General features: G+C 45.8%; 1 protein-coding gene across 3 annotated transcripts in view; it reads left to right on the forward strand.

Annotated features, from left to right (window-relative positions):
- Bves (blood vessel epicardial substance) overlaps window positions 1-15,710 on the forward strand; it is a 33,384-nt gene extending 17,674 nt beyond the window's left edge. For all 3 annotated transcript variants that reach the window (XM_021205611.2, XM_029542053.1, XM_029542052.1), the window contains exons 6-8: window positions 329-496; window positions 1,342-1,483; window positions 15,189-15,710. In XM_021205611.2, the coding sequence (XP_021061270.1) occupies window positions 329-496; window positions 1,342-1,483; window positions 15,189-15,313 (435 nt within the window). In that variant the 3' untranslated portion in view covers window positions 15,314-15,710. The remainder of the gene's footprint in view (window positions 1-328; window positions 497-1,341; window positions 1,484-15,188) is intronic.
- Window positions 15,711-21,754: the final 6,044 nt, after the last annotated feature.

The raw sequence follows: 21,754 nt of genomic DNA on the forward strand, positions 1-21,754 counted from the left end.
TCCTTCCCTCCCTCCCTCCCTCCCTCCCTCCTTCCTTCCTTCCTTCCTTCTTTCCTTCCTTCCATGTTTCTCCTTTTTGGGTTTCTTTGTATACTGTCCTGGAACTCATTCTGTAGACCAGGCTGGCCTCAAACTCGGAGATCCATCTGCCTTTGTAGATGCTAAGTGCTGGGATCAAAGGTGTGTGCCACCGCTGTCCAGCTTGACAAACTTTTCTATGGTAGAGTCTGCTAGCTTCTTTTTCTTCTGTTAGTTTAACAAACTCATAACTTATGTATATAGACTTACGATATGAATAGCTTTGCCAGTGTGTTTGTTTTCTCAACAGGTCACCATTGTTGCAGATGATAACTGCAGGTTTTTATGCTGGTCAAGAGAAAGACTGACTTACTTTCTGGAGTCAGAGCCTTTTCTGTATGAAATTTTTAGGTACCTTATAGGAAAAGACATTACAAATAAGCTGTACTCACTGAATGATCCTACTTTAAATGATAAAGTAAGTGCTTTTCTGATTTGCCGGGGGGGGGCATGTTAAGAAATATGTATATTTTCCTGAATTTTCACTAAGTATTCATAAACTTCAGAGGGGGTAGTTGTAATGGAGAGACTCTTTCGCAAGTCCTTTCTCGAAGGCCAAGGATATCTCACAATTCCTATCATTGCCATAGCTTGGCCTAACTGTTACAGAGTAACATTTATGGGATGGGGTACTCTCCTTACCAAAAGTCTTCAAGCAGTCTAAGGAGATAGGGAGGTTGTGGGCATGGAGGAGGCATGGAAAGGCAGGATTCCAGGAAGTAAGACTAATAGTTGACATTTTAGCCTTGGTGTCTTCCAGAGATCCGGAGAAGATGGCCTTTCAGAGCTTTGGGCAGCTTAGTTTTCTGCATTTGTAGAGAAGGAAATGAAAACAGTTACAGATGAGAACTTTTAAAACATTTTTCCTGTGATATGTACTACCTACTGGGAACAATGAATGTGATGGTCCTATTAGGTCCCCTTGTCCAGGTGCCTCTCACCTGAAGTTAAGGCTGGGGCTGTAGCTCAGCAGGATGGTGCTTGCCTGTTAAGCATGAGGCCTTGAGTTTGATCCTAACAACACAAGAAAGAAAGAAGGGTTTGCTCACTATTTCAGATTAATACATAGATTATTCATATTTATAAGTTTAGAATAATGTCTTTAAAGTAATAGCTAATAATAAAAGCCACAACATACATTTCTAGAGCAGTTGATCACTCCCTTTTTGGGGCACTAATATCAAAGGATATTGCCTGCTGCTTATAGGGAATATATGATTGGACCGCTGTCAATCTCAGACATCTTGGAACTCTGCTTTGTAGAAAGTTAAGAAGTTGGAGCCACAGATGAGCCTCTGCACGCAGATCTCCATGCTGGAGATGAGGAACAGCATCACTAGTTCCAGCGATGGCGAGGATGGCCTCCATCACTTTCTGCGGGGCTCCTCCAGCACGGCTTCTCTCCGTGAGTTCCCACAATGCTGACTCTCCACCGCTCTGATAGATGTCACTAGATGTCAGAACGTTTTGGTCAGATACATTACTGTTAAGTAACTGTTTGGTAGCCTAGAGGAACGAATGCCCCTGTGTTTGATATTGACCAAAGTCTAGCTTTCGAGCTCTTAAGTCTGTTTCTGAAACTGTTCACTTCTTCTGCCGTTTATTTGACTTACATTCTGGCCACTGGCATGGTGTGCATGGGTCCATGTGTTTGGTGGCTGCCTGACGTTGTGGTTCTCTTAGCTCTAGTGAAAGACGGGCACAGCAGTGTGTGAGAGATTATGGGCAGCTGATGGCTGGCTGCTCATTCCAGTATGTACCCAAGAGTTAAAAAGGGAGCAGGCTTCAGGGTGTCCTTAAAGGTGCTCACTCAGCACCCATGTGAGTAACATCTGTACGCTACCAAGAAGCTACCGTGACTCTCCCATATGCTTCGTACCATCCTAGGTGACTCAAACCACACAGATGCTGAAAACTAGTAAAACGAAAGAAACTAAATTATTTAAAGAATTCATTTCTTGAAATTTAAGAATTATTTTGAAAGTAGGAGAGCTTTGGATCACGATATGATTCTGTGTAAAGGCAGGAACATTCTTCTCTTGCACAAACTTAAAAACTCTTCATGTGTCCAGGTATGCCCCCAAGCAAAGAAACTGAAAATCCAACCCTCACTCGGCACTGTCAGTGTGAATGGTCCTGTGTCTGAATGCCCTACATGAGTTGGATAACATTCTAAATTTTGCACAGGGAAATGAGGCTGGAATTGACTAGGCCATATTTCTAGCGTTTGGGAGAGACAGAACTTCACCTCTTCTTTTCTAAGGGTTTCTTCTGACTTGTTCTGAGAATTGCACAGGACAGATGTGCAATTCTAGTGCGGCTTAATTTACCCGAGGCTTCTGCCAGGCCCTCCTTATTCGGGGAGCTGGCCAGAGGGAAGACATCCTAAAGCTCCACCCCAGAGTGGCAGGTGCATGTCCTTTGACAGTGGGCACCATTTAGCCAGCAGCAACACCCCTGTGGGCAGCCAGTGAGTTCTGCTGCTATGCCGCAGGGCTGGTGAGTGGGTACCTTGACAGTGCTGTGTTCTACCCAGAGACGATTAACTTTTCAGACGAGGATGTTGGTAGTACTTAGTGCTACCTGAGTACTCAGTACTCGTAGCTCACCTCAGTCCCTGCTGGGATACAGATTTAGGGATCTGGTCTGAATGTAAAACTCAGTGCTTGAGGACTCAGTTGGTCCTCAGCAAAAGCCTTTGGGAATAGAAGCTAATGTTACAACACCAGCTTTTGGAAAAGATAAGGAGTGGAATTTGTCGACGGTCAAGGACACAGGACGCAATCCCAGCTAGCTACCTGGCAGAGGGATTTAAGCAACTGGGCTTAGGCAAGATGGAGTGCTCGTGATTGTCACTGTGAGTCCTGGTGGGTGGGGTAGTTGACCCACCAGGTAAACCTGTGGATAATTTATAACTTTGACCAGTCATTGAGTCTGACCCGGGTCCTTGAAGCTTTTTTCTGGCTCTGCTTTTCACAGGTCTGTCCCAACATTCTGATAAATAGTTTGAACAGTTTTCAGAAACAGGGAAGTTGCCATTTCCAAACAGGTTCAGTTTCAAAATTATTTCTGTTTTAAAAAGAAAAAAAAAAAAAGATGCAAGTACCATCTAACTGGTGCCTTGTGATTAATTGATCTGAACCTGCCAGAGCAGTTACTATGTCAGCAGTTAGCTGTATGTGTGTGTAGGTGTGTGTTTGTGTGTGTGTGTGTGTGTGTATTTGTATGTGTGTGCATATGTGTGTATGTATGTTTGTATGTATATGAGTGTGTTTGTGTGTGTATGTGTGTGTGTTTATATGTTTGTGTGTGCATATGTGTGTGTATGTATATTTGTATGTGTATGAGTGTGTGTTTGTGTGTGTGTGTGTGTGTGTGTGTGTCCAGTCTTGTAGTTTAGGGGCTTCTCTGCTTCTCCTTTAAAAATTCTTTGGCCTATAGAATATTGATTTCTTTTTAAACTCTTGTGGGTTTTTCGTCTGTCTGGTTAGTTGGTTGGTTTGGTTTTTCTTTTTCTTTTTTTTTTTTGAGACAGGGTCACAGATAGCCCAGAGTGGCCTTGAACTCTTTTCCTGCTCTACCTTCCAAATTCTGGACTTATAGATGAGTGCCACAAAACCTGATTTCATGCAGTGCTAGGGGTTAACCTCAGGGCTTTGTGAGTGTCAGGTGACCCCTTTTCTCCCTACTTTCCAGCCCTAGAACACTGATTCTCATATATTCCTGAACTGTGTAATAGCTCCTGATGCAGCCATTCTGCGTGGAACTTCACATTTTAACACATTTCAGGTGGTACCTGTGTGGTTATTCTACCAGCTTCTTCGATGGGGAGGCTCTGACACTCCCTGTATTCTGGGATTCTGCTGCTCATGCCATGTGGGGTGGTAGCAATGGTCTTGTATATCCATCCAACAGTAGCTCAGCTCAGTCCAACGCGCACGGACCCCTGTGGGGACTTTATTTTTAAAGATCTTGGCCAGGATGTGGTATAACACTACAGGCATACTTCACATCATTACACAGCAGATGTGGGTGAGGTGGAAATGCAGTTCACAAAGAGGTGAAGAGACGTGAATTGAACCGTTTCAGTGAAATTACTGCCACGCCCACTGCGTAGATTGTGCTCTGTTTTTTTTTATACATGTCTCAAAGCCGGATTCACAACAAGATCTGAAACGCTCTGTCACACAGACTCCATATCCTGCTCCCAAATGTCACTCACTCAAGGGTAAATAGCTTGAGGAAAACTCAGTCCTGTTGTTACTCAGCAGCTCAGAACCCGGTTAACTTTTCGTACTCTCCCGTCGCTTCATTGGATTGTGTTCCCAGTCTGCATGTGTAACTGGGAGATGGAAGAGAAGGGTCAAACTAGCCAGAGTGTCCAAGTGTGTGTACTGCTGCCCCGTACGTAAGTGTGAACCGGCTGCTCTCTGCGCTGGCCGGTCAGTGTGCTTCGCTGTAAGGGAACTGGCCATCTTGTCTTCTGACTTCAGCTCCCTACTGTCGTGTCTGAGAGGCTCCTTCTTCTTCTCTGTCTCTTCCTCAGATTAACTGCAGTGGCAATGATGCTACGAGTGAGTGTGCTCACCACGGGCATCCTCATAGCAAGAAGAGAGCTTGCTACATTTCCTCGAAAGTTGCAGAATTTTGTTTTAACTAAATAATACTTGTTTAGTTTCTGTTTTCCAAATCCATATAATTTGGATAATATCAGTTGGGACTCTTCTTTGAATGAGTTTGTTAGTTTAAACCTTTTTTTTTTCCTGAAACAGAATGACTTTTTATGATGCTATTAAAGATTTTACAAAATAAGAGATTTCTTACAGAGGAAAAGGCCTTTGCTTTGCACCAGGCTGGAACACCAGGCAGTCTAGCCCAGGAGCGAGCGGTATAGATGTGCTACGTTCTCATTAGTCAGTATTCCGGCCTGCAGACAGTAGTTCAGGCCTGCCATAATGAGCTTGTCATAGAGAGCTCATCAGTCTATTACCTGGGATAGATTCTGTGAAGCATTCTCTGCTCCCAGGCTGGCTTCCTGAAACCATCTGCTTAGCTCAGATCCATAACCGTGCCTACTGAGAACAACAGCAGACTTACAAACAGGGGCTCTGCAAATTATCCGGAGAAATGGCAGGCGTGACAGACAGGAGGCACCTGGAGGAGAGCTGAAGGGTGGGTGTGGAGGAGCAGTGCCCCATTTTGTAGATGAGGAAGGAACAGCTTGGGGAAGTCGACTGAGTATGCTATAGGGTCTCGTGCCGCTTCTCATCCTATGGCCATGTTATCAGTTTGCGCATACACTTACTGGGGGGCCTCTAACCTGCTGTGTCAACTGGCATAGCTTGACTTTTTATTGAGTTTAGTCCTTACAGCACTTTTTGTTGTCCCTTTAGAATGGAGACATGTGATGTTTACCTCTTCTGCTTTATCCCCAGCCAGCAGGGGATGTGGTATGGCACGGTGGCCCCTGTCCTCCTTGGTCCCGTAGTTGACCACTATCCCCATGTAGTGCCTTCTCAGCTTGTAGGGTGGCAGTACAAGGAATTCATATGGTTAATCCTCTTAATGAAAGAGTTCAGAGGCATGATGGAGAGATGCTTCGGTTGGTAAGGTGTCCTCTGTGCAGGAATGCGGTCCTGAGTCTGGACCTCAACGCCACTGCGTTGGCAGTGTGCACCAGTAACCCCAGAGCTGTGGGGGCGCTAACAGGCAGATCCTGAGGGCTTCTTCTGGCATCTTTTATTTACCTGTTCTTTTCTAGTTCACGAGACTTCCCTCTGCCACATCAGCATGCTTGTTGATGTCCTCATTCAGCGACGACACCCACAGTGTAATCTCTCACCTTCACACATATGTATTTATGTGTGCACACACAAACATGTATATGCACCATACACCTAGCAAACAGTACGTCCGCATAAACCCATACATTTTAAAAGCTTCCTCTCTGACTCCATTTAATTAAATAAAAAGGTTAAACCTACCAGATGTCGAGGTGCATCCCTGTAATCCCAAAACTTGAGAGTTAGAGGCAGAGGGATAACAAGATGGAAGCCAGCCTGAGCTATGAAGCAAGACCCTGGAAAGAAAATTAGGTTAGTATTTCGACATAGATACTGTATAGCAAATGAAGAAATCTTATAATATAAAGTTGATCTCTTCCAGTTTTACTGTAGCTCTTTTCCCAAGAAACTATTGTTCAGTGTGCTCAGTAATTCGCTGTTACTTATCGCTTTATTCTTTTACACCCTCTTCTGACCTAATCTGGGTCACTTCTAACCCCTTCCTCTTGCTGCTGAGGTTGGTAATGTCTACAGATTTTATTGTTCGGAGTTCGCTTTGGAGCATCAAGTGATACAGTCAAACTCCCTTCCCTTTTCTCTCTGCGACACGCAGACATCTCTACCTTTTGTGGTTTGGATATGGGATGTCTTCCAGAGGCTCAAGTGTCTGAACGTGTAGTTCTCAGCTGGTGCTCAGGTCTGGAAGGTTGTAAGAGCCAGAGCTGTACTGGAGGAAGCATGCCCTTGAAACTGTAGTTGAGTCCCATTTTCTGTCTTCTCTCTGCTTCCTGGCATTGGAAGCAATGTGATCAGCAGCCTCTTGCTCCTGCCACTGTGCCTTCTGCAGCACAGTGGACTGTCCCTCTCTAGCCCACCCAAAGTCAGCCCTCCTCTTCTTAATTTGCTGCTGTTGTATACTTTTATCAGAAAATGAAGAAGGTAACTGATACAGCAACCCTTCCCAGTCCTTCGTTTCAAACTGTTGGGCTTCCCGTTTTTTATTCTGAAAGTCTCATGTTTGCTGCACATTCTCTATTATAGCTATGCTACACATTCTCTATTATAGCTACGCTGCACGTTCTGTATTAGAGCTACAGCTAAAGCTACCCTGCTTTGTAACATTGCGTTATAGTTTATGGAGAACGAGGTAGTAGGTTCTTCCTACATTTATTATTTTTGAGATCTGTGTTATATCAAGTACAAATATATTATTTTCCTTTTGTACATAATATAAGAGTTATCCCATAAACTTTAAAACATTTGGATTGTTTGGAGTGGCTTGGGGCTGTTTATTTATTTTTTTGTTTGTTTGTTGAGACAGGGTTACATAGCCATCCCTGGCCTCAAACCCTTTCTGTAGATAAACTCCACCTCACCTCTCGATCTCCTGTCTCCACCGCCCAAGTTCTGGCACTGCAGCTATGTGTTAGCTAAGATTTATTTTTGATTGGCATGTAACATCTGTCTATGCTTGTGGGCAGTGTGATGTACATGGGCACAGTGGGATTGGCTTTCACCTTAAGTCACCTGTTCTCAAACTGTGGGCTGTGACCCCTTCGGGGGTCACATTTCAGATACCTTGCATATCAGATATTTACATTGCAATTCATAACACTAGCAAAATTACAGTTATAAAGTAGCATCGAAATAACTTCACGGTTGGGGGTCACCACAGCATGAGGAACTGTATTAAAGGGTCACAGCGCTAGGAAGGGTGAGAGCCACTGGACTGAGTATTTATCTTGTGTTTGGGTTAAGTACTTCAGAATCTTCTCTTCTGGCCACCTTGCAGTATTGGTTACACAGTTAGATGTTCTACTGTGCAATACCATCAGAGAGTCCCCCACCCTGCCTGCCTGGCCCTGCATGCTGCAGCTCGCTTGGTGCTTTCACTCTCAAGCAGTTGTGTGCCTTGCTTTCCCTTGAGACTGTTTGTGTGGGTTGGGGGATCGGATGGGGGCTTGGGGGGGGGGTTAGGCCTGAGCCCTGGAGTCCTAACCAGCTAGGCTCAGGTCCCTGCCCTCAACAGGCCAGTTAGAGACAGTTCACACTGAAAAGCAGAGGAAGGAGATTGCATCAGTGCTGTCACATTGGGAAGAAGAGGGAGAGGTCCGGTGACACCTCCCCAGATCACCTTTGCGTCCTGACTGGAGGTTTAGGTTTAAAGAGAGGGCAGGAGTTATGCATAGCTCTCAGTCCAGTCTTCGTCTTCTTGGCCCCTGTTTCTCCTGTAGGATGGTCTGACAAATTGTCAAATGCATGGACTCCCTTTCCTCTGGCCAGTAGGGCCACAGCCTTTTCCTTTTCCCCACCATGCCACCTCTGGGAACATTCCAGTTTCTCAGGGTCCATTGTCTCCATGGTCTGTTAGCCAAAAGGAAGGACACAGGTGTCACTTGTGGAGCACTTCCCCATGCCAGGAAGGCTATAGGAGAAAACATTGTACACTGACTCTCTAGTGTCTGCCAGCTACCCAATCAGTCTGTCTGTCCCTTAAGAGGAGACTATTTACTGCTTCTTGCAATCCCTGGGTGGGAGCCATGCTGTTTTGTGGCAATTTTAGTTGGCATTTTTTCCTTATCTGCACCTTTTCCATTCTGTTATCCCCACTCTCCTCAGCCATTTCCATGTCCCTTTTCTCAGAGACCTTTTCCCAGAGCCAGCCTCCAGTCTCCTCCAGAGGTGTGGCAGGGCTGTCATCCTGGGTACCATGTGGCTGAGGATCTGACCACCATCTGGTCAGGGAGTACTCTGAGGAGGACCTTTGGGGCCAGAGGAAGCTTTTCCTGAGAGCCACTAGCCTGATCTGTCCTGGCTATTCTCCCTAGTCTTGTATCCTTGCCCTGAGTTCTCTGGTGTCAGTGTTGAATCCTTCAAGGGAGAATTGGGTGTAAAGGCCACAGCCACCTTTCAGTAGTATTGTGCAGAAAGGTTCGATTCAAACTCCTCAACCAAGAACAACTGTGTAGGGCCGAGAATGTACCTCGGTAGAGGACTTGTCTAGCATCAGACCCTGGATTTGATCCTCAGCCGAAGGAGGGAGGGAGCAAAGGGGGGGGGCAGGAGAGGTTGGAGAAGTGGGGGGAGGAGAAAGACAGGGAACCAGTGTCTATAAATAAATAGAGGCAGGAAATGAATGATAATTCTTTAAGTCCTTCCTCATCACTTGTCATCAAAAATTGTATGATCTAATTAAAGTCCTAACCCTTGTGAAGTTTTTTAATTACTTTCCTCGCTAAAGCAGTTGGCCAGATGGTTAAGCATAATAACACTTGGAAAACAACTAAGAAAATGTCGTGAGAGTTAACAGGGGAAGAGGAACCACCGAAGAGCGTCATGTCTGACAGATGACAAGCATGTCATGTCTCTGAAAACCTGCTTCTCAATCCAAGAGGAGTCTCTAGATGAACTTCCTATTGCTGAGCACAACCCCCTTGCAGCTCAGACTTGTGGCCACTCCCCGTCCCAGGCAGCAGGCATGACCTTCACCCGGGATCTAAGAACAGCTAATCATCTGTTTATCCTCGTCCTAGGAAAGGCCCTTGGGCCCCTGTGTAATTATAAGCGCACTGAAATAGAAATGAGCTTAATAGGCACAGGGTTCTGACAAATGGAATTTCCCTCGCTCTCTTTTCCCTTGGCTGGGCATTAGCTTTGACTGCCACAACTGATCCCTCTGGTCCATGCATTAAAAGTCCTGTGGTTCTAACCAAAGATTTTAGGAAGGCAGAAAAGGGTCTGTGGAGAACGGAGCCTGTGTCCACAGTATGTCTCCATTTGCAGAGGACCTGTAAGGACACACTGGGAACTCACAGTGTGCTCTGGTCCCCACTGAGAGGCAGTAGCCACAGTCAGAACAGCTGAGAGATGTTGGTCACTCTCCGGTGTCTGGCACAAGTGGAAGTGTCCACTGTTGGGGTCAGGATGTGACTGAGCCTCAGTCCCTCAATCTGCTGTAGTTTTCCTTCTGTTCTTAGGAATACAACCCAGAGTGACAGGTCTCTCCTCTCACCTGAGTCTCTGTGACCCTGGGTCCTGTCACAATCAAGGTGCCCTCGGGCTATACCTTCTCCAAGAGCTGGGTGTTTATGGGAAAGGGTGTGGAACTCTGTTGACAGGGATCTTTTGTCATGTGAAGGTAACCTCATTAACTATGTGATGGTTTTAAGCCCTGTCTGGACTGCATGCAATTCAGTTGGAGACTACTTATTTCATATGATTTCATACGAAATTGCTAGCTAATAACACAGCAAGTTAGAAGGTAATTATTACTATTAGAAACTAATAGTAAAAAAATAACTATAGAGATCTCTTCCTGGACATCATTTATAGTTAAGATCTTCTATCTCCCAACTATGAATATAGTTCAAATAGGAAACTGCAAGCATCAGTTTTCTAGAAATTTATGGCTATAGAAGAATTGTTTCCCCTCCTCCAAAACGGGAAGAGAAAAGCATCCTAGAGATTGGCATGAACCCCGGAGTAATGTCCTTGAAGGATGCGGGTAATAGGAAAGGGTACTTGAGGAACGATGTGTCCCATTTACCCCTCAGCCTCTGAAGCCTTCTCAGGCAGGCGGGTCTTCTGGGCAGCCGCGTGGGGATGCCTCAGGGTAGACAATGCAAACCCGGTCAAGCTGGTAGAAGACTGTCTTACGGCTCAACTTCTGAAGTGTAATGTAGTTCCCTTGGAGTGTGATATCCCCTCATGGGTCCTTTTTACTGATACTCTCAAGTGGTTTTAGATTTAAGGGGCAAGAATGTAATTTACAACAGTATGGTACTAGCCATTGAGTCTTCCCCTAACCTGGAGGTCTCCCCATGGGTCTGAGAGTCCCTCTAGGGACCAGGTGACCTCCTGGCTCTTCAAAGCTAGCCTTCTTGCAAGTTGTTCACAGAGGTAGATTCTTAGGCCAGGCCAGGTGACCTGTCAAGTTGCTGACGGTGATGTCTCCTTTGAGCCTCTGTCAGCCCGGCATCAGGAAGCCTGAGCTGAGGTGATGTTGGCAAGAGCGGGCACTGTGAGGCTTTGATTCCTAGCCAGGGGCTGGGCAGCTGAGAGACACTGGGCAGTTGCTGGTGGCAGTAATCAGCTTGTTCCTCTCCCTCGTTGTCTGCCATGGTGGAGACCCAAGGAAGCAGTGTTACCGTAGGGAGGACTGGGCTGTGTGACGTTCCCAAACTCAGAGGACTGAACCCTGTCAGGCTGTCAGGGCACCTGGTTGTCCTTCTAGGATGTCTGTCCAAAGGCTCCCTCTCTGGGGAGGAACGGAGTCCTCACCGGTCCAGATAATCTCAGGTTGTCTTTATTTGTCTGAGAAGATAATGGAGAGATACTAGTGTGGTGCTGTCTGTGGAGATGTCACACCACTCTGAAGACTTGTGTGAGTCCTACAGATGACATAAGTCAGACTGGATCTCCACGTTTAATTCAGTGTGTGTATGTGTGTGTATGTGTTTGCATGTGTGTATGTGTGTGCATGTGTGTATGTATTTGTGTGTATGTGTGAGTGTGTATGTGTATGTAGGTGTGTGTATGTGTGTAGGTGTATGCATGTATGTGTATGTGTGTATATGTATATGTGTGTATGTATATGTGTGTGTTTGTATGTGTGTATGTGTTTGTATGTGTATGTGTGTTTGTTTGTGTATGTGTTTGTATGTGTATTTGTGTGTGTATGTGTGTTTTTGTGTGTGTATGTGTGAGTGTGTATGTGTGTGTGCATGTGTGTAAGAGAGAGAGAGAGAGAGAGAGAGAGAGAGAGAGAGAGAGAGAGAGAGAGAGAGGAGGGAATAGGTGGTATGGCTGATCTGATCCTTACTATATGTTCCAGGCTGACCTTGCACTCACAACTGTCTTGCCTCAGCCACCCAGGCGCTGGAGTTGCATGCACACTGCCACACCCAGTGCCTAGAGCTCCAGGGCATAAGACAGCAGCTGACACCTTCCAGTCCCTCACTCTTCTGGCTGAGAAGGCGTTGCCACAGATGGTCCTATGAAGCCCTACTTACTGACATTTTCTTTAGAGACAGAGTTCTTGACCATGTGCTAAGCAGTGTCACATTAGTCTTACAGCACCAGTGAGGGAGGGGTCCTAGTGCCCAGCAGGGAGGGAGGGGTCCTAGTGCCCAGCAGGGAGGGAGGGGTCCTAGTGCCCAGCATGGAGGGAGGGGTCCTAGTGTCCAGCATGGAGGGAGGGTTCCTAGTGCCCAGCCACAAAGGTACATCCTGTTTCCTGCACACCAGCACAGCACAGACCTGTGGTGGTCAAGACCAGAGACTTAAATGTTTTCCAAGTTGGGACCCATGGGTGGATGAGGAATGCCCCAGTGAGATTTCACCAGCACTGGACCTACCTAATTAGAAGGAAGGCTGGCAGTACCCACCACTGGGCTTGGGCTTGACTGGGATTCAGCGTGGGGACCACCTGTGCCTTCTGTCATCTCAGACTCACCTTCTGACAGTTCCTGTAGAGTGCTTAATGGAGGGATTTTCTTAAATCATCACACATGTAAATAACAATGAGGGTCCTATCCTGGAGAGAGGATGTGGTGAGTACAACCTTCAAGGGGATTGTTTTCCATTAAGGGAGAGGTACACATCACCCCATAGTGTGATGCAGAATTGAGGTGAAGGATGGTAGAAGGAATTAGGAAGGATCCTGTGGAGGAACTAAGAATGGAGAGAAGTTTGGCAGGTAAAGAGGTAGGGAGGGGCCATTCCAGACAGAAAGGCAAGGAGAGACAGAGAAGAGAAGGTCAGGTGCATTTGAAAAGCAGTGAGTTCGTACGTGGGGCTTAGGCCTCCTCTGGGTCTGTCTGAGGTCCCCGAGTGTTGGAACAGCTGTAGACACCCAGTCCTGATCCTTTTAATGTTACCCAGTGGAGACCATACTGTTTTCCCAGGAAGATGTTCTTGGAACGGTATAAGACTCCTTCCCAGAAGAGCTGAAAGTTCTTGGAAGGTTTTCCTTGACCATTTCCAATTATATTGGAACATTGAAAGCTACATTTTTTTCTCTCTCCATGAGAAGGTACCAGAGATTGGGTTAAACGGTTGAGAGACTCATCCTGTTTGGCTGTAAGGTAATTCTGGTCTCACAGGCTGTAGGCCATTATCCCTGGCTTGATAAATGGTCTTGAAAACTATAGCTCAATTAGTCCCACTTGTATCAAAATGAACTGGGTGTGTTTGCTACGTGCATACCCAGCCATGGCTTCGCTGTGTGCTATTGATTGGGTTTGATGCTCTTAAGCACACTGTCCTCCGGGTTGCATGAGAGTGCAGCTTCTCAGCCCAGGGTTAATATTTTATGAGATTCAATCATAACTAGAGGCTGTGATGGAAGCTATGGCAAAGACAGCCTTTGCTGCTCTCAGGGCAGTTGAAATGCGGAAACACAAATTGCTGTCTAAGCACAAACCCCACTCCTGCTGGGGCAATGGTGGATTCTGATAATTATTATCATTTAGACCACTGACCTCCAGGGACTCTATTGATTCGTGTTCTCACAAACATTAACAAGGAGAACATTTTACTTCCCATAACGATCTAAGAACTCAGAAATCATATACGCCTCCTAAGAACTTGCCAGGTCAGTCCAATCCTGACTAGCCCTATTTCACAAAGAAGTTTAGTGCCCTACACAGTCTCACAGCTAGGGGGCAGCACAGTGGGAAATGGTTCTTGAGCTTCTCTGGAGTTGGCCACTGGCCACGTGGCCTTTATCACTTACAGAGCTGCATGCGTTGTGGCTAAGTACAGAGCATCTTGCCCTCACCTGTACAGCCTTCCTCTCAGGAGCAGCCTGAGACATGTGGTACCTTGCCTGCTCCTTCTTGATATGTAGTCATTCCCAGTGCTGGGTGCTTACTCAGCAGCAGCGACCACGTATAATTTCAGTTTGGCTAGTCTGCTTTGTTTAAGGTCCTTCTGCACCCCATTGTTGTCCCCAAGCATTTGAAGAGTTGAGTGTCAGCCACTGTCCTTCCCCAACATAGTGCTGCAGTAGCTGACTGACTGCTGCCAGCCCTGTGGCCGGGCACAAAGGGTGTGGGAGGGTGAGGCAGGATGAGGAGGTGAGGAGGGTGAAGAGGATGGATCTTGGCCTTGAAGGCAGTGATGGAAGGAAGGGAATTCGGGCTTCCATTCTTATGTGAGCAGTTTGTCACACCTCTAAAAAGTCTACTTTATAAAAACTTGCTGGTAGGGCCAACAAGATGGTAAAGGTAAAGGCACTTTCTCCAATCCTGACGACCGGAGTTCAATCCCCAGGACCCATGTGTTGGAGGAAAAGAACCAACTCATGTAGGTTGTCCCAATTTCCACACAAATACCCTGGTGCAAATGCACAAAGACATGCACACATACATGAGAAATATGATCACAATTCTTATGTCTCTTTAGGCGGGCTGTCCCTCATCAGGCATGCGTTCATGATAGGGTGGGTGAACGAATTGTCTCGTTGGTCACATACCACCCACCAAGTCTTTAGGGATGCACACTTTCCCCAGGGCTGTTTCTCCCACCTGACACTTCCTCCTGATGTCTGTGATCCCTCTTCCTTCAGTCCAGAAAGTAGCTAAACTTGTGGTGGCAGAAAATCGAATTTTAAGTTGGTTCCTGTTAACGTCTGGAGTTTGGGAAAACAACTGCTCTTTAAGGAAATATTTGTTTAAACAACTCTCCAAGGCCAATATTAATTAGATGAAGTCAGATGTAAGGTATGACTGTGGAGCATATAAACTGAATCAGACCTTGGAACATACCCCGGAAATTCTGCCTGTTTAGGAGGTTCATACTACGGAAGCACAGGTGGAAGGTTCTTCTCAGGTCTGTTCTCTCCACTAAGACCCATGCTCCCAACTTAGTTGCTGTTGCAGGAAATATTTAAAAACATCGACCCTCCAACTCTTCAGCCCCACTGGGCCACAGTCCCGCTCTAGTATTGACACTGGTGGGCCACAACACTATGTCCTGGCGGTCCTGCCAGCTGTTAACTCTCCAGCCCCCGCTGGGCCATCTCTCTGGCGGAGATCCCGAGTACTTCTCACTTCCACACAATGCCCCCCACACCCCACAATCAGCCTAGTTACCTAATTACCCTGTAGAATCAAGACTCTTAAGGCTTATAGTTAACCAATTAGATTTATGTATCAAGAAATCAGTTTACAAGATGCCAATACATTTCAGAGCCAGTTGATAATGATGATAAAGCTTTAACTCAACCACTTGATTGAGACTTCGAGGGTGCTGAGTTCCTGGAAGGATCTCCCAGGTGTCGGGCAGGGTGTACATTCAGCAGTTTGCATCTGTCCTTCTCCACAGCCATGTCCTCCCCGCAGCAGCGAGCTTCTGCCAAGATGAAGCCAATCGAGGAAGGGGTAGAAGATGATGATGAGGTCTTCGTGCCGGTGTCTCCAGATGAGCTCAAAGTCCATCAGTTGCCTTGAGTGGCATCTGGTGGCCACGACGGAGCTGTCCTGATGAGCGAGCAGTTGAAGTCCCACACTCTGCTGTGACTTTTGGGGGGTTTGCTTCAGTCTCGCCGAAGGGAAGTGAGGGAGGGTGGCAGACAGTAGCTGTGTGATGCCTGTCCCGTTAGCCAGCTCCTTGTGTTAGCTGAGCCTTCGGACTAAACCTTGCTCTATCTTTGCAGTAGATATATTAATATTATTTTAGTTAATCTTAAAGCTATCAACACAAACACCTTTTTGCTTATTTTTCCAAGTTGTGGCCCTTTTCTTGCCTCTGTCATGGGAATTTAGAACGAGTTGTTCTTCTGATCATTTTAATGATGTAAGTTGAAATCGAGGCTGACATAACATTAAAAAGTTTAATTTTGTTCAATTGCCTTTTTAAAATGGCACATTATAGACTAAGACTTGTCTGTTCTTGTTTCCCACCCCAAGACCAGAAGTGAGTCCCTCACTAGGGCCACTCTCCTTGTTGGGTGCAGACCTCTTGCTAGTGAATGGGCCGTGAGTGACCTCATCCCCTGCCATTTATCAGTGACTCTGGAGCCTGGACCTGTGGTGAGGAGTGGAAGCATTTCTGACCTCAGTGCCAACTCTCAGCTAAACCAATCTTTCTGTCTTGAAATTTGGAGCCATCTTCAGATACAGTTAAGACCTCACTTTAGAAATAAAGAAAGCTGGGCTGAGTGAGTATCACAGGCTGTGGTACCAGCTTTGCCCTTCATCTGCTTCTGGGATCACAGAAGCGGACGTACTGAGCCAGACATTGGCTCACACCTGTGATGCCAGCACTTGGGAGGCTGGGGTAGGAACACTAAGCGTTTGAGGTCCACCTGGGGTCACTTAGTAAGACTTTGTCTCCAAACAACAGGATATTTATTTAAGGGCCATCTGGTTCCAGAGCTGTGGTCAAGAGCAAACCCACAGGGCAGAGCTTTACCTGAGGCCAGAGGCATCCAACCGGAGTGGTGCTCTGAGGACCTTGGTATGGATCTTTCTTTCCTGCTAGTCACGTTTTTTTTTTTAGGGATGTGCACTATACTGTTTTTCCCAAATCATTTGGTTCAGCTAACAGTGGCACACAGGCCACTCGCTGAGGCCACTGATTGGCGAGTCACGTCACTCACGTTTGCTTCATCTGCTCAAACCAACTGGAACACACAAGCCACCCCGCCCCCCTCCCATCATGTTCCTTAGCTAAGAAAAATCCACTCAACAGTTCTTAATCTTGAAACAATGAGAGCGGGGGTGACTTAGCCTTGGCTTTAGGTTGTAGTGACAAGGGGGTCACTTTGTCCATTAATCCACATAAGATGTGATAGGGTGAGTCTCAATTTCCATGAAACTACTTAGCTCACCCACACATAAGGCTAATTTACAGCCATTCTGCAAATAACACCCCCTGAGAAGGCAGGAATGTCGGATTCCACTGCGACCAGTCTTCGTGTGTGGTGCTTCAGCGGACTTTTTTACCCCTGATAGTAGAAAAGGTTACCTCTGCTAATCTGCCTGGATCTAGTTGAGGTATTTGTAGTGCTGGGAATGGAGCTGTTTTAAAGGCACACAGTTAAAAGTGGGTAATTTAGAATCATTTAGAAATGTGTGTGTATCGGTGTCACTGATAACGAAGATCGGAATCTTGTGGTGAGGGATCTTCAGAGAGCCACTTAGTCTGAGTAGGAAACTTGAAACTATTTTTAAAGACGTACCTCCAAGGAAGACAAAGAGACTGAGAACAGGAGCCCTGAGCCTTGAACAGCCCTCCCACAGAGACCTGACGGCAAAGGAGCAGAAAAGAACAGGAAGGAGTTCCAAGTGTTAGGCCTACGGACAACTTTAGATTCATTTACACAGATGAACAAGTGTATTTTTGTATAAAGCATAAATTAATAGATTAAAGGATGCTTTGTCAGTCTCCTATAAGATGCTTCCTCTGATTTTAGCATTCAGTTAGCTCCGAGATAATGTTCAGAAAATGCTCTGCAGAAGTTATTCTATCTGTACCCCTGATCTTTGTTTAAATGTCCCATCAAGTCAGTTATATGACTCTAGAGTATAATATTTATGCCAACGGGAAATTGTCATTTGGAATATTTTGAAAGCCTTCAAAACATTTATATTTAGAAAACAGATAGCACAGATATTATACATATGCACAGTTATGTTTATCTTGTTAGTCATAATGGGTGCTCTGTTACCTTATTAGTGCTTTCTGAATTCTCTGCCCCCACCTGTCACCCTGTTATGCTTTAACAGGCAGGTACCATCTGTCGTCGGATGCTCAATGTGGGTCAGGCGCACCACCTTAGGATCAGGCTCAACACCTATGCTCCTGAAGATTTTGTGGGGGTTGTTGTTGTTGTCCTTTTGGTTTTTGAGTTTGTTGATATGTTTTACTCAAAGCCACGAGTTTCCACTTCCTGCTCCCATGGACACCCTAAACACTGAGCACTTGGATGCTGGAAGAAATCTTTAGGAAAAGCTGATGTGACCTGCATACATCCTTGTCCCCAGCACACTCAAGTTGGGGGCACGTCCTCCAGGAAATGTCCCAGCTAGATGGTGGTGGCACTCAGCCACCCAGTCCTGCCTTTAGGGCTTAGTGCACATCTCCTGCAGATTCCCAGGGTGCCACCCTCAGGGCTCACTTTTTATTGAAATCCATTTCTTCTGAGCCTGCTATGCCTGTTTTCTTTCTCCTCCCCTTCCTTGCTTCCCAGCTTCCTTTGCTACTGCCCACTAGAGTGACTGGAATTCCCACCCACTCGGCTCAGTCTCCAGCAAGCAGTTGACAGCTCTGTGGAAGCTAGAGCACGTTCATGCTTCAGTTTTGCTATCCACAGGACAACACCATCACTAGCAGCAGCCACATTTTTTTTTTTTTTTTAATATCACAGCCCCTTGGAACACCCTGGGTATGATGACACAGTGTACGTATTATAATTTAAAGAAACTGATTGTAAGTGCTCTTTATAGGTTTTCTATTAATTTACAAGCTAGTTTTAAGATGACAAATTTCACAAGTGCTTTCTGCAGACACATTATAGGAAGCCTTTCAGGTGCCACTCACATGGATAGCACTTTATACTAAAGGTGTCTGTATAGTTATTGTTCAAATTCACTCCATACGTTGTCATTTGATTAAATAAATTTTTACTTAGAAAAATGTGTGTATTTTCTCTTTCGAGCTTCTTGCACTTAGGGCTTGATCTTAACCCCATTCCCAAGGTCTGGTTTGGGACAGTTAACTGTAGAGGTTAAGAGAGCCACTCTGCTGAGCAGCCCTGAGTGGTAGTGATATTCTGTCGGTTTTGTTTAAATGACTTAGGGTCTGCTGTCTTGACTCCCTTTGGCCAGTGTAAGAGGATGCTGCAAGGCAGTGTCAACAGCTAACTGTGCACAACTCCAAAACCTTTGCAGTTTCCCTTTACACCAGACCATCCCCTCTAGTTCCAAAGGGTCCAACAATTCAGGGGTCTCTTGAGTCAGGGGCCTTCCCTGGGACTGTGAGGACATTTTTGTTCTTAGAAACTCAGTTTATTTCACCATGTCGCCAAGGTTTTTAAAAAGTTTATGTATGAGTGTCTGCATGTATGTGCATCATGCACATGTCTGGTGCCCACGGAAGACAACAGAAGACAGAAGGGCACACTGAACCCCCTGGTACTGACTTACAGACAGTTGTGAGCCCTGTGGATACAGGAAATGAACCTGGGTCCTCTACAAGAGCAGCCAATGTTCTTAACCACTGAGCTACTTCTCCAGCTCCAGATCTCTATGAATAGGTGAGAGCTTTTTCACATTTCAGCAGACCCTAAGACACTGTGTAACAGCTTTTTATACAGTATTTGCTTTGTGTTGGGCATTATAAGTGCTGATTCAAGTATGTAAATTACTGCAGATTTTGTCTTTTTTTTTCCCCAGTCTTATGTAAGATACTTTAACATCTGTTGGGGTACTAAAACCAAGCCTTGCCAGATGACAATTAGGAAATTTCATAGGTAGGTTTATTAGTACTATGAAATACTTAGGATCACTTTGGATAGTGTGGGTAGTGTGCCCTCTGCTGGAACTACTGCAGTACAGCATGGCCTCCAGCCAGAACGTGTAAGTCCAGACCTGCAGGCATTCCTCCCTCCCTCCCCTCCTCCGCCCGCCCCCCTGCCCGAAACCGTGTCCCACCAGATTTGCTAGTCATCTCAGGTGGGCTTCCAACTGGTGATTCCCCTGTTTTAGCTCCCTGAACGCTTGGGTTGAAGGCATTACAACATAGCCTTTTCTATATTTTCTTAAAAGTCAAAACTTTTTAATTAAAAGAAATTATTTTAAAATGTATTTCTACTTGTATGATGTGTTGCATATATACACGGTGTGGTGTGATGTTTAAATTAATCATGTCTCCTCAAATGTTCATCACTTAAGTGAAACTATCAGAAAAGATTTAATATCTTTAAATTTTATAACTTTTTATTTTGTGAGCAGCCATGTGGGCACTGGGATCCAAACCCGGGTCCTCTGCAAGAGCAGCCAGTGTTCTTGCCCTCTGAGCTATTACATTCTCTCTACATAATTATATTTTTAAAAAAAAAAGATTTGCTATGAAAAATTTGGGAGCCTCCTACCCTTAGAAGCCTCCTCCTGATGTGTGTCTTTCAGATGTGCTCTCCTGGCAGCCCTGAATTCCTCTCTCTACTGCTCAGAATACAACCCCTGCTTCTCAGAGCACCCGGGAACAGACAGGAGCCTCTCGGGGGCTAGTAAAGAGGGGTGCTGGGTCAGCAGACTTCCTTAGGCCCACTTTTAGATCAGCTGCCCTGCGTGCAGACACACAGTGAGTCCAGTCTTCTCTCCCCCACCCTCCAGTGCACTGCTTACCTGGCTTTGGTCTTTTGATGGTTCTTCTGTCTGGGTTTCCCCTTCAAAGGAGCCTGACTGCTCAGCCTTCAAACCAAATGGACATTCATGAAGAGCTATTTCTGAACACTTGTTTTGCTTTATGTGATGAGTGTTTTATTTGCATGTGTGCTTGGTACCTGTAGAGGCCAAAAGAGAGCATGAGATCCCCTGGAGCTGGAGACAGCTCAGAGGGCAAGAACACTGGCTGCTCCTGCAGAGGACCTGGGTTTGGTTCCCAGCCCCCACATGGTAGCTCACAGACCACTTATAAGTCCAGGTCCAGGGAATCCAGTGCCCTCTCTTGTCCTCTGAGGATGCCAGGCACAAGCAAGGTGTATATACATACTGCAAAGGTAACACTCATACACATAAAGAAAAGTGCATAATAAAATACCAGATGGTTAAGAGCTACCATGTGAATGAATGCTGGGAATCCAAGCCAGGTCCCCAGTGTTCTAACTGTTGCCCACCAATCTCTCTAGTACCTTGAACCATGTTGATCTATACAACAAAGCACTGTATGACAAGAAGAGCTCCAGACTATATCTAGGAGGAAGTAACTGTCTAATGTCAAGTAGAGCTCCAACATTAATCTAATGTAGATTCCATGTGTGTATACATGGACAGCTATCTGACTATAAGAAAATCAACAAAACCCATTAACAGCTATTTCTAGACTATAAGACTACTGTTTTAAGGGTTTTTTTTTTAAATTTTAAAATTAATAAAAGTGGTATCAGTTATCTGCATGTAGGTGTATTATATATTTTCTTACATATTTTTCTTTTTAAATATTTATCTTTATTTACATGAGTGTTTTGCCCTCAGTGTGTGGATGTGTGCCTCCCTTATACCTGGCACCCACAGAGGAGTGAGGGAGGCATTTGATCCCCTGGAACTGGAGTTACAGATGGTTATGAGCCAGCACATGAGTGATCCATGCCAACCCAATTCCTCTGTAGGAGTAGTCAGTGCTCTTAATCACTCCATCCCCATAGTTTTCTTTTAAAAACCCATCTTTCATATTTCCTAAAGTACAATACTACACTTCTAAGCATAATCTCTGTATAACCAAAAAACTCTTCACAGCCTAAGCAAAGTGAATCTATCCACTGCCATATGACTGACCACATGTGCATGTGGTTTAAAACTATGGAAGTGTTCACTTAAAATGGCTAAGATTCAACTAAAAAGACAAAACAAACCCCCATGAGCTGGAGAGAAGGTTCACTGGGTAAGAGTATTACTCTTACAGAGAACCCAAGTTCAGTTCCCAGCAGCCATGCCAGGAGGCTCACACCCGTCAGCACCCATGCCAGGCGGCTCACACCCCTGCCAGCACCCATGCCAGGCGGCTCACACCCCTGCCAGCACCCATGCCAGGCGGCTCACACCCCTGCCAGCAGCCATGTCAGGCGGCTCACATCCCTGCCAGCAGCCATGTCAGGAGGCTCACACCCCAGCCAACAGCCATGCCAGGCGGCTCACACCCCAGCCAGCAGCCATGCCAGGCGGCTCACA

The sequence above is a fragment of the Mus pahari genome, chromosome 9 (assembly GCF_900095145.1).
Source record: "Mus pahari chromosome 9, PAHARI_EIJ_v1.1, whole genome shotgun sequence".
Taxonomy (NCBI): Eukaryota; Metazoa; Chordata; class Mammalia; order Rodentia; family Muridae; genus Mus; species Mus pahari.